The sequence below is a fragment of the Orcinus orca genome, chromosome 8, assembly GCF_937001465.1.
Source record: "Orcinus orca chromosome 8, mOrcOrc1.1, whole genome shotgun sequence".
Lineage (NCBI taxonomy): Eukaryota > Metazoa > Chordata > Mammalia > Artiodactyla > Delphinidae > Orcinus > Orcinus orca.
The window spans coordinates 76,179,013-76,192,669 of NC_064566.1; the positions used below are offsets into that span (position 1 = coordinate 76,179,013).

Consider the following 13,657-nt stretch of genomic DNA (forward strand, 5'->3'; position numbering starts at 1 on the left):
ATAATGATCTTTGTGCCCTTACTTCCCTGGCAGCCCAGGCTCAGCCTTGTTTTGCAGTGTTGTTTTTTTCTGTTCCTTTTGGAAGAACAAGGCATGATGCCAGCATACTTCCACATCTTGTCCAAGACAGAGGCTTATGTATTCGGCTTTCAATTACTATTCATTATAAAATATTTCCAGTCTTTAAGAGGATGTTAGTCATGCTGCTATGTGAAAAAATTATTTTGCCACCATTACTGTTCATGGATAGCCATGATATTACATGATATAATATACTTTAGTTTGGCCAAAGAAAATAAATAAATAAAAATGCAATAGTGAAAACCCAAATACGTGGTCACAATAAACATAGCCAGGGCTTCCCTGGTGGTGCAGTGGTTAATAATCCGTCTGCCAATGCAGGGGACACGGGTTCGAGCCCTGATCCAGGAAGATCCCACATGCCTAGGAGCAACTAAGCCCGTGCGCCACAACTACTGAGACTGCGCTCTAGAGCCAGCGAGCCACAACTACTGAGTCTGCATGCCACAACTATTGAAGCCCGCGCGCCTAGAGCCTGTGCTCTGCACGCAACAAGAGAAGCTACTGAAATGAGAAGCCCGTGCAAGGCAACAAAGAGTAGCCCCTGCTCACCGCAACTAGAGAAAGCCCCACGCGCAGCAACGAAGACCCAATGCAGCCAAAATAAAAACAACAACAACAAAAACATAGCCAGCCACTTATGCTGTACCCACATTCTAAGCTCATCACTTCGTTTAAATTGAACTTAGAATATTTTTGGAGGTTCATGTATGTTAGATTGTTTCTTTGCTTGGTTAAGCAGATTTCATTATTGGGTCTAGCAGTGTTTTCTTAGGGAATGCTGGAATGCAGATATCTGTTAACCACTGGAATGATACTTTGAAGTTTCATCAGAGGCAATATGAGTGTGGTATAAATTTTTTTAATGGTGCATGGTGCTAAACTGCTGATGGGAAAATGCACTTAAGTAAATGATAAATTACCTTTTGGAATAGAGACAATTGACTGTAATAATGTTTGGTATCACTTGAGTGTTTCCTTGGTCGGCAGGCACTTTGGCTGCATTAAATTTGGTGACATCATGTAATGGTAGGTATCTTTTTAGGTCCTGAGAGGTAAGCTTAACATAGGAGTAGTAACCAAGAGACAAGAATAGTGTGTCTTTCTAGCCAATGATTTCCTCCTTAAAAATAATAACAGTTATAATTATGACAATTTGCCAGGCTCTTACTATGTACTTTACATGCATGATTTCATTTGGTCACTACAACAATCTTATGAAGTAGGTATATTACTATTATCCTCTTTTACAAACAGGTAAATTGAAACTTGAAGAGCTTAAGTAACTTGCCCACATAGCAAAACTGGTAGTCTGTTTGGCGCCAAAATCCTTGCTTTTATCATTTTTTTTAAATGAGACTTCTTTATATTAGAAGATGATGCAAGGAAATAAGAACCTGGACTAGCTTTCTCTGTAGTGACTTAAGTTTGTGGAACATTTAGGTTATTTATTTATTTATTTTTAAACTGGATGCTCTCCCCATTGAGCTTGATTAGATTACCAGAATAATTTTTAGACGTGGGTATATTCTAAAGCAATACTGAGATTTTAGGTTAGCACCTAGAATACCTAGGCTGCTTCTGTCAGCTTCCACTGCTTTGCTTTTTGCAAAGCTAGCCAACAGATCCTAAATGAAAGAAACTTTTAGCCATTCCCTCTGGCCCTCCGATCTCATCTACTTGACTTGATGTCCAGATCCTCAGGTGTGTTTGTTTGCTGGGGCTCCTCTGTTCCCATAGCCCCTTTTATAGCTAGATCCGGGTCTGAGTCTAACCACCTGGCTTTTTATCTCTAATTGCTCTTTGCCAGTCCTAGAAAGTCCTTACTTTACCTTTTCTAAATACTCTGAATTTTTGCATTCTATTCTATTTGACAGCCCCTTATTTTCAAGGCCCGATGCTGGAGGCAATAAAGACTGAAGAGGTTCTCTGCCCATCACAGGCTTAATGTTTGATGAGGGTAATGGGACTTACACACAAATAAATATATAATATAATAAAATTATAATGTAGGGTATGTCAGTAGACATTCAAAAAGGAGCTAGATTACAGTAGTATAGTGCTTCTCAGAATTTTCTGTCAGATGAGGGGGAAAATGTACTCTCAGTAGTCTGGAAACATGACCCAAACTGGCTGCCTCAATGGAAGTAACAAGATACAAGTTAATTCATATAAATTCTGCTATACTGGCATTTAAAAAAAATGTAAAACAGGATAAAACTACTTCACTTCCTTCTCTTTAGTTTTCTAATAAATGCTGTGGCACCAGAAGATACACTGGAAGTATTCATGGCTTTCTGAACTCCTGGCACACTGCTGTGTGCCATAAGGCGTGTCAGTATTTGGTATCTGTCAAACAGCAAGTGTGTTGCCCTGGTTGGATTATTTAGGGTGGGGCTTTCAGATTACTCTAGAAAGAGGCATGTCTTAAAGCTTCTTTAAAAGAACTAAAGGAAACTGCAGGTACCATCCTCAAGTATAGCCAGCTGCTCTTGTAAGGTATAATCCAGCTTCACAGTGGAACTGTGAGTACTGATTCATTTGAAGGCAATTGAAGGTCACAGCAGAGACAAAGGGCTGTTTCCAACATGAAGAATGACCCTGTGGATGCTGGGAGAACAGAAGTTTAGATTGTTTTGTTTGGCTGGAACATTGAAGGTACAAAGACCAGTTTGAGAAAAATGATGGCCTAAAAAACATAGAGGAAAGATGATATGCTTGACTTGCCTAGTAGGTAATGATTTAGTGTGATGCTTTAAAAAGGAGATTAAACTAGTCAAATCATGATTTTATCACAAATGTGTTTGTCATATGATACCAAGAAGGAGCTGATGGAAAAGGGAAGTAAGTTTTAAGAGTTGGAAATAGGCTGATAGGTGACATGAAAGATAAGGTAACACAAAATGCTCTTCCAGAGTCATTATCTTGAGCAGAGAGATACTTCAGGTAGTCAAGAGAAAAGAGGGCTAGAAGTGAAGCTAGAACACTAAACACTTTCCACTACCAAATCTGTTAATAAGGGCATAAGTTGTAAATGCCCAGAAAACAATGATTGGACTAAGGAAGAGGTCATGTGTGGGAAGGTAGACCAGGAAGTCCAGGAAAGCATGCCAGGCCATAACCAGTGTTGCTGAGAAGCCTAGGAAACCTGCAAGGTCCTCCATGCTGGATAACTCAATATTTTTTAGTTAAATCAAAAAAGTCAAGTGGGATATTTTATAAAATTTTGTTTGGAATTCCAGTATCCAAACTTAAATCTCCACTTAGGAGTTGCCTGCATATAGATACATAAGTAGTACTTTTTACTTTTTTTTTTTTTTGCAGTACGTGGGCCTCTCACTGTTGTGGCCTCTCCCGTTGCAGAGCACAGGCTCTGGACACGCAGGCTCAGCAGCCATGGCTCATGGGCCCAGCCGCTCCGCGGCATGTGGGATCTTCCCGGACCCGGGCATGAACCCGCGTCCCCTGCATCGTCAGGCAGACTCTCAACCACTGCGCCACCAGGGAAGCCCCATAAGTAGTACTTTTTAAAAGAAAACATGTATTGAGCTAAAACAAGGTGTCTAAAGATAGGTTTATCTTTTCTGAAGGAAAGAGTATGAGGAAGAGAAACCTCAAAGGAATGCTTATTGAGGCAGGAAGAAAAATCCAGAGAAACTGCAGTGTGCCATTGTTTCCTTCGCCTCCCCTTCCCCCTGCCCCCCCGCACCTCCCCCCCAAGTTTTTCCCCCAGGGTAGGAAGATGGGTGATTTATTTCATCCTTTCAGCTTTCTATTTTTAACTTGTGTTGTAGCAATAGTGAAGTCTTTGTGGTTTTTCGTTTTTAATTTTTATGGAATTTGTAGCTTTATAGAAACTATGGATAAAATCTGGCCAAGTGTTGGTTCCTGTTTGTTGTTTTTAGGCTGGAATCTTCTGGAACTGCTTGCCAAACACATACCATTTATGGGACTACAAACTGCTTGGTCTTCATTAGAGGCCAGTACCACTATTTATTTTTGCTGAACCTCTCCTGAAGATAGTAATTTAATACACAGATTAAATATGTTATGCTTACAATGAAAATATTTCATATTCTGCATTTGCCATCATAATAAATAGCGGTTTAATAGTTAACATTTGTTGAGAACCAGAATTTCAAGTTTCTGTTCTTTACCAGGCACTGTGCTAAGTCCATTTCACGTAATATTCATGACAGTTTTGTAAGGGATTACTATCTTCCTTTTGTACATGAGGAACCTGAGACTTAGAGAAGCTAAGTGCTTGCTCTAAGCCATATTTCAGTAAGTGGTGGATTGCTGTCCATGTCTGTCTGAGTCTTGTGCACACTTAGTCCATGACATGAAAGAATGATTGATTCTAAGGAAGGATTTTTTTCCCCTATCTGAGCACATCCCTCACATAACCCTGAATGTGTATCTGGTATGGAAATGAATGAGGCTGTCTAGAGCTAGGCTAATTTGTTTTACCATGCCAAAACAATCATGTTGTTCCATCCTAGAATACAACAAGTTAATTTAGTGGCCTAGTGTAGTCTGTGCCTTTTGCATTTCCAGGGGGATGAAGAATAGCATCCGTGCCCCGTTGCCCTCTGGTGATTCTGTCTCCATTCACCTCCCACGGACACGGCAGTGTTTCTCTAGGGCTTCAAGGAAAGAGAATTCCTTGATTCCATTATTACAAGTCACTCAGTTAATTTCACTTCACCTCAACATATAAGTACCAAGCTTTGTATTGGACCTTCTTTAGGAAGACTTTCTTTAATAATATTGGATAACCATGATTTTCTAGCCATTTATGTAAAGTAGAAAATAGCAAAGTAGGCATTTTCAAACTTTGTTCAAATAAGAGCCATAGGAATGATTCTTACTGACAAGAAGTTCTCATTGTGTTTCTTTCTTATACTTTGCCACAAACCCGGTGTTCTTTTCCTCTGACTTTTCTCTAACAATCTGACATTTGCAGGTCTCTGAGAGAACATTAAAAGCATAACTGCAGGTATTAAAAGCCAAGGCTTATTTGGTAATTCCGTGACGTATTCTCCTATATAATGTATGGTTTGTTTATTATTAAGGCTTGCAGTGATATTCATGTTCCCAGTACCATAAGCTTTTCAGTTATTTATCTATGGTGGATTCTTATGTTATGAATGCATTGGTAGTTGGTGTACACTTTTCTCTTCCTGGTCCCTTTGTTCTCTTTTCTGTCTGCTTTCTTTTGGGCACTAATGGTGAAGAGAGATGAAGAATATATACCTACCTTTAAGAAGCTTAACACCTAGAACATTATTCAGTTATCTTGTGGCACTACAAAGTACAAGAAAGAATGTGCATTTCCTTTGACTTTTAGACCATCTAATATATGTTTGCTGGTAGCTTATTCCAGGCTAATAAGCATACGTAGCTCACTCTCATACCGCTCAGTACAGAGAGTCTTACTATCTTAGATTTTATACAGCAGGTAAGGGATTAATTAGATGTTGTCTAAAGGTCACATGCTCCCTGGTTTTAATGCTTGTTACTCTTCGGGAAGTAGCTATGGTAGGTAGTAGAAAGAACATCCAATTTGGGAAGCAGTCCAGGTTGGAGTCAAGCTCTTAGACTCTGGGCAAATTAAGTTATTACCTAACTTTTCAGAGCTTCAGCCCTCATAGCTTTGTGTGAGAATTAAGAAAAATACATAAGAACTTTGAAAGAGTAAAACATCTTACCGACACCATTGCTATTGTTATTGTGAATGTATATGAAAGCTTCTTGTATTGGAAAGTGGATAACTCATGTTTTAGATCTGGAAGGCTTAGGTATTTATCCACCTTGCAGAAATTAATGGTTTCAACAGTTGAGCTCTAATTGTATACAAGATATGGTAGTGGATACTTGGGTAGTGTTCATTGATGATAAAGTTTTCTACCTTTAAAACACTATTTAAAATAAGGTGGATAACCTAGGTTTATGAATAACTTGATAAAAGGTAAAATAGAGAAAGCACAGCAAGAGCGTCACAACATGTAGTAGGAGGTATAAAGGAGGCGATAATGCCACATTGAAAGGGATCAGGAAGACCTTTTTGGAGGAAATGGGGACTTGAGAGAGAGACCTTGAAAGAGAACTTGGAAGAAGAGTCTATCCTAAGGAGGTGGAATAACAATATAAAAATAGGTACAAGAGACTGGATGGTCTGTTGCTGGTGGTACTCAGCTTGATGTGAGTCATGATAGAAGTGTTTGGATGTGTAGGTAGAAGCTGCCTTTTGAAAGCTTTTGGACATTTTATTAATGTGGCCTTGCCTGGTGTGTTGTCACATCTTTCAAGTTCTTGTCTTCATTGAATCCTCTGAGGAGCCTTCCCCCATGCACTCCAGCTGGACCGATTGTGCCTTCTTATTTGTTACCTCTGTGCACAGAGCCGTCTGGCAGTGTGGTTAAGTGGGGACTCTGGAGCCAGGCTCCCTGGGTCAAAATTCTTGCTGTTATTTACTAGCTTGAGCAACCTTGGGGATGTCACTTAACCTCTCTGTGCCTCAGTTCCTTCATCTGTAAAATGGGAGTGATGATGTCTACTTCATGAGGCTGTTGTGAGGATTAATGGTTTTAGTTTACCTTAAGTTCTTGGATAAGTATCAGGCACATAGTAAGTACTATCTGCGGTGATGTTGTTATCATTAGCCTCTGTCGGAGACTTTATCCATTGTCCTCTGATATGATTTATTTACATACCTCATGTCCGAATAGGACTGTGCCCTTTTGAGGGAAGGATATATTCTGTTCTTACCTTTGTATTCCCATGGCTTCATCCTGTATTCCTTCTGCACTGTAAAATCTCATCCCAGAGCAACCAGATTTCAAGAAAAACTGCCTTAAACCAATGGACTGGCTGGTTGTACTTGTTCTGAGATAAATATAGCTAACATTGTAAAAGTAATTCCATTGACACTTCTAAAGTAACAGGTAACTCTAGCTCTTAAGTCTGTGTGTAAGAAGAGTTGTAATTAAATATTTACTGTTTTTTGTTTCTCTAATGAGGTTGAAGTGTTTCTAATGAAATGAAGTTTTAGTGCTTCATTAGCATCATCTAATCGCGGGTGCTACGGGTTAACTCTTTGATATAAAAACATTGCTGACTAATTAAAGCCTACTGTAATTCTTCCAAGTTATAATGTGAATACATGTGAAGACACCCTATGCTTAACTCATTAGGTAAATAGAAAGGATATGATATGAGTGATACTTGCAGCATCTTTACTATGTACAACTTTGACCCCTAGTAAATGTTACTCCTCCACCTTCACCTTGAATATAGATAGCCAGGGTGTCTCCGACTGGGATTTTTTCCTTGTTTGTCTTCATGTTCTAATAGTTGAGTAGAAACAGGGAGAAAGAGACAGTCTTGCCTATGCTAGATTCCCTGCTTGTCATGCTTTATACATTTGATCTTTCTTTTTGTATTTAAGAGAAATGTAGATTCTATCATTACACAATTTGATACTTTAAAATTCAACAGTAAACTTTAAGAACTGAATTAGGTCTTAAATTCAAGGTCTATATAACTGTATGTGAATCAATTTTATTTACAAGGATTTAGTACCAGTACTTCTCTTTTGTGCATCTGACCATTGTTTAGAAATCTTAGACAATTAGGGAAGAGTGTGTTCCATGGAGTTATAAGTCAGTGAAAGGTGTTGTTCTTTCTAGTTCAGAACTGCACTCAGTGGGAGATGGAGCCAAAATTAGAAATGTGAACTGGATTCCTCATTTTTCAGATGGATTCATATGACTGCCAGAAAATATCATAAGTTCTTTACTTTGGTCACATTTTTGACCTCATCATTACTTTGGTTGTTGGAAAATGAGAACAAACAAAAGGAAAATCAAGAACTCATGACACTTGAAATTGAAAATAACTCGTTTTTCGAACTTCCCCTTTATTTTTGGGATTATCTGAACTAGTTGAGAAGCATATTTTCGTGTATAGTCCTGTCTCATTATGTCTCATTATGCTTCATGAAGATCATTCATGAATTCTTGATTCTATCCAGCATTGAAATAGACACCCATCTCTTACACAGAAATACTGAATAATCAGGTAGTCTCTGTCACGGCATGATTGCAGTGCACCAAGAGAGAATTTGAAATTGCAATCAACAGACTGTTTTATTGAGTACTTTCCAGGGTTGTCTAAGGGCTTACAGCTGCCACCTTCATTCCTGAAATTTTCCCTTTTCCTTTCTTTTCTGAGACTTGCAACAGGGAAACAGCCAACACGTTTTAAGTGCTTAGCTGTATGTCTAAATACTTCATCTATATTAACTCATTTACTCCTCACAATAACCCTGAGAGATGGGTTCTGTTCCACTTAACAGATGAGGTACAGAGAGGTTATGAAGGCTGCCCATGATCATGCCACTGGTTGGTAGAAGCGGGAAGCTAACCCATTTCATCTGCCACTAGAGCTCATACTCTCAATCCCTTGGCTATATGGACAGTGGGCTCCTGTGTTCTTGTTCAGGCATGGGAATTTTTACAGTGTACTCACTGAGATCTCTGTGAAAGGACGAAGCAGCTTACCTTTCTCAGTCAAGGAGCAAGGCCATGGGAAGCAAAGAATGGTCTAGGAAGTAATGTTTGGTTGTGGGGTTTTATGTCAGGAGTTCCCTAGGACAGCGGTCCCCAACCTTTTTGGCACCAGGGACCGGTTTCATGGAAGACAATTTTTCCACAGACCGGGGTAGGGGGGATGGTTTCAGGATGATTCAAGCACATTACATTTATTGTGTACTTTTTATTTCTATTATTATTACATTGTAATATATAATGAAATAATTATATATCTCACCATAATGCAGAATCAGTGGGAGCCCTGAGCTTGTTTTCACTTGCCACTCACTGATAGGGCTTTGATATGAGTCTGCAAGCAAATGATTTATTATGGTCTCTGTGCAGTCAAACCTCTCTGCTAATGATAATCTGTATTTGCAGCCTCTCCCCAGCCAGATCATCAGGCATTAGATTCTCATAAGGAGTGCGCAGCCTAGATCCCTCGCGTGCACAGTTCACAGTAGGGTTCGAGCTCCTATGAGAATCAAATGCCGCCGCTGACCTGACAGGAGGCGGAGCTCAGGAGGTAATGGGAGTGATGAGGAGTGGCTGTAAATACAGATGAAGCTTGCTTGCTCGCCGGTGTCTCACCTCCTGCTGTGCAGCCCGGTTCCTAAGACGCCACAGACAACTACCAGTCCTGGCCTGGGGGTTGGGGACCCCTGCCCTAGCAGAAAGCTTCCAGGTATCTCCTTGAGTTTGAGGGGAAACTCAGAGGAACTTGTGGTGATGAGGGGAGAGAAGGAAGGCCATCTGTTACAGAATTCCTAAGCATCCTGATCTACATATATTACCTACTACCCCCACTCTGCTTTAGGAATTCCATCTGTGACTTCAAATCCAGTTTAGCATAAGGCCTGTATATTGTACATGGAAAAATAAACGTTAAATGGAATGTTTTGCCCCTTTCTCACGGAGAGTACCTGCACACAGTTTGGCTTAAAAATTATCCTAGGAGTCTGATTTTTTTTTTTTTTTTTTGTCTTCTCGTAACATTTGATATAGGTGTTATGATTTCTTTACCCTTAGCCAGAGCTATGCAATGTCAGATAAATGCATACTTTTGCATGCATGGGTCCCTTCTGTCTGGAAGGCCAGTCAACTTTCCCACCTTTTGAGCTGGGCTTGAATGATAACAACTGATGCCATTTATTAAGTTGCCTAGTCTGTACCAGGCACAGACCTCATTTAGTTTTTATAACAACCTGTGAGATGAGTATTCCTTCTCTGTTCCATAGGTAAGAAAACCAGGTCTTGTGAAGGGTGAATGATTTGTCTAGGGCCTCACAGCCAATTGGTGAAGTCTAGTTCTGATGAAGGCTTTGTTTTTCTCATTGGCTAACAATCCACTAAGGAGGCTCTTTTCATCTTTCTTCCTGAGAGCCCAAAGCAGAACCATTCTTAAGCTGACAGACCTTTCTATTCTCCTAAATCCAAAGTACCTCTTAAGTAGAATGTGCAGCTGGCACCAAAGTTCTACCCCTCTTTTGGGAAGAGGTGTTAGTCTGTGACTAGTAATACCCTCTTTCCAGAGCACAATTTATTTTTTCAAACAAGATTTAAAAAAATCTCAGTCTTTGTGTGTGTGTGTGTGTGTGTGTGTATGTTAAAGGCCTCTCTGAGGCTCAAGACCTGTGGTCTTCAGAATTCCTGTTGGTGAGGGTGTTGGTGAGTTCTTGATTCACATGGTGCAGTAAGTGACCTTGTTTGGAGACCTGTTCACTCATGGGTGCTTACTGTGATTGGTACCTGGGCTTGCAGTTTCATGAGTGGTGGGTTACCACATTAAGTCCTGGTGTCACGTCTAGGCATCGGGCCGTAATTTTTCTCTTAAAGAAAAATGATTCTGATGCTAGTTAAAATCATAAGGAGGACTTTATTCAGATCGGATGCTGTAGATGTCGAGAGTGTCACAATAGGGGAGAGAGTTCAGGCTCTACCCTGAATGCAACAAGAACAAATGTGGATTTATAGCTGAGGAGCATGTTGGGTGGCGGGGCTAGGGGGGGCTGTCAGTGGATGGAAAGTTACTAAGAGGAGAAGATGTAAAGGTTCAGAGGATTCTTGGTGAAGGCAGGTCAAGGGCTTAAGCATCAAAGGTGGGGGATGGGGAATTTGATCAGATATCAGTTTAGATATTCTCTAAACTGACTTGGCAGGATTTTTGCTAAAACTGGTCTATGTAGGCCCAGTGAGGACAGAGAGCCAAAGTAGAGGCATAGTCAAGAAAAGGGCTCAGAGGAGCCTGACTGAAGATTGGCCAAGGAGAGAGTCTTTGTCAAGTCCTATTGCTTGAATTAAATGTTATGCATTCAAGGTATCAGAATTGAATGATGGGAGATAACATTAAATAAAGTGTAGACAGACTTCCATAAAAATGTGTTTCCTACGGGCATAGACTTCTGTGAAGGGTTAGCATGGAAGATCACAGTAGCTCTGAGAGGTGGGACCTCTAAAGCCTCCCTGATGCTGCACTGTCAGATTGATTTAATTTTATTTAACAAACATAAATAGTGCTTATTAAGTGCCAGGTTCTGTTCTAAACACTTTGCAAATGTTACCTTACTTAGTCCTCAAAACAGCTCTAGAAAGTGGTTATACTACTGTTATTCACTCTTTACAGATGAGGAAATAGAGGGCCAGAGGAGTTAAAAAAATTTGCCCAGGGTCACATAATGAGTAAATGGTAGGACTTGGATTTCAACCCAGGCCGTCTTGGCTCCAGAGTCTGCATTCTTAGTCACTGTTAGGTTGCATCCTAGGCTTTTGCCTCCCAGGAATTTACTTCTCATTATTCTGGGCTTTTCTTTATTCTCTCCATGATTAAGGAAGAATTCTTCTTCTGGATTTAGTCACTCTCTGGAATTTGTTCAGACTGAAGTCAGGACTGAGGAGTATGTTTAGCTTGAGATTTCCTATAAATCACAAGGTTATTCGTAAACAACTTTTCTCGTGGCCTTTCACCTTAGAATGAGAATGCGTTTATTGGTAAAAACACATTCCCTATCTGCTCCACATTCCCTGTCTGTATAGAATAACATCGGTGACCCTTTCTAATCAAAGGTTCGCTACTTTTCTTTTTTTTTCCCACCAGTAACCTGGTAGCATTCCTTCTTCTTCTTCTTCTTTTTTTTTTTTTTTAATAAATGCTCCATTTATAGGGAATGAATGGTAATTCTTTGATAAAGGCTTTGGGAAATTGCTTCCAGATAATACACAACTGGCACCAAAACTTTCTTAAAGGGACAAATCTGCTTTGGAAGCAGAGCAGATCTAATCCCTAAAATATTTCTTTAGTAGTCTCTTTAAATTCTGCTTAAATTTGTCAAGCTGGTATTTAAAAAGGTTCTGGTCAATATAGCATTAGCAGCAAAGTTATGTAAATGTGGAAACTCTTGAGTATTCCATGGTATTGTACCTTCAACTTATGGGTTTTTTTTAAACTTTTAATTACAGATCTGTCTATGGCAGTACAGAAATTTTCCCAGTCACTGCAAGATTTCCAGTTTGAATGTATCGGTGATGCTGAAACAGATGATGAAATTAGTATTGGTGAGTTGTGATATTTTTCAATATTCTAAGTAATAATTTTAAAAGTCTTACTTCAGATAATGACTTGATTGAAATCAAACAGATTCACACACCCAAATACCAAATATGTCAAATATTCTGACTTTGATAAAAGCACAAGGGCGAATTTTTGGTTTCTGTGGAGGAGAGTATTATGAATTGTTTTAAAATTGAGCTCTGTGGTTTTTTCCATAAGGAAGTTACTTAACCATTCTATAATTCAGCTCAGCCCTTTGAGAAGATGTGGATAACACTTTTTCTTTGCCTCAAACTGAATCATTCATTCAGACAAATACATATTGGTCATCTGCCATCAAATGTACAAGGTACTGGTTTAAGAATTAGCTTACTTTTTTTTTTTAAACTTAATACTGATTTCTCTTTTAACTTTAGTATTTGTTTATAAAGAAAAAAAAAATCAGTCAGATCGTATTAACCAGTATTAGTGTAGGACACAGAACATTACTTGGGATCAGGAGACTTGAGCCCTCATATGATTTTGCCACAGATATTTAGCAATCTGACCCTGCTGAAGGTATACCCCTTCCTGAATCGGATGGTTTCATTTCCCATAAGTGAAGAGGTTGGATTATGTGGTCTCAAGTTTTATCTGTATCTGAGTTTTTACTGTTTGAAGATCAGATTCATGTAGCATTCTTTTCCCCACATTTTAACAATCCCTCCATGACAGTTTGTAGACATGGGGTCCGTTTGTAGGCTGGATTAGAGTCACACAATCAGAAGACTATAAAATATGTGCATACATTTTAGAGAATAATATACTAAGTGTACTTACCTTCCAGGTAAAAATAGAATATTACAAGCATTTAGAATAGTGACTCCCAAACTTAAATGTGTATATGATACACCTGGAGATCTCATTAAGTGCAGACTATGATTCAGAAGGTCTCAGATGGAGTGTGTGATTCTGTGTTTCTAACACACTTGAAGGTGATGTCAGTGTCAGTAGTCCACGGACCTCTCTTTGAGTAGCAGGGCTTTGGAATCCCTGACATGCTTCTCCACAATCATATTCCTCTCCTTCCTCTGCCTTTTCTTTTTCTTATATAGTTTTGTCAGTTATATATGTATTTCTAAAAAATACATTTTTATTGTTTTTGAAAACCTAAAGTGTCAGGTTCAAACCTAGCTGTGAAAGGAAAGAGCTCTCAGGAGAAGATAAGCCGAATGAGTTTCCGATTCATTGTGTGGCTTTAGCTTGTTACATTCACAAAAGTTCCATCTGGAGAAATCACGTGCACAGCCCTCACACAAGCTGTTTCTGGTGTGGGGTGCGTGTTGTGCAGTCATCACATGGCCCAGCTGGCCTCTTTCAGAGGAGCTGTGCCAGGTGGTTGCTTGATTTGTCTGCTCCTTTAGGAGTGTTAGGTATGCTGAGGGGGTGTGGAGGG

General features: G+C 39.5%; 1 protein-coding gene across 2 annotated transcripts in view; it reads left to right on the top strand.

Annotated features, from left to right (window-relative positions):
• Nucleotides 1-13,657, top strand: part of ARHGAP42 (Rho GTPase activating protein 42) — a 283,900-nt gene that overhangs the window by 58,657 nt on the left and 211,586 nt on the right. For both annotated transcript variants that reach the window (XM_004283345.4, XM_033412084.2), the window contains exon 2: nucleotides 12,132-12,227. In XM_004283345.4, coding sequence (XP_004283393.1) covers nucleotides 12,132-12,227 — 96 coding nt within the window. The remainder of the gene's footprint in view (nucleotides 1-12,131; nucleotides 12,228-13,657) is intronic.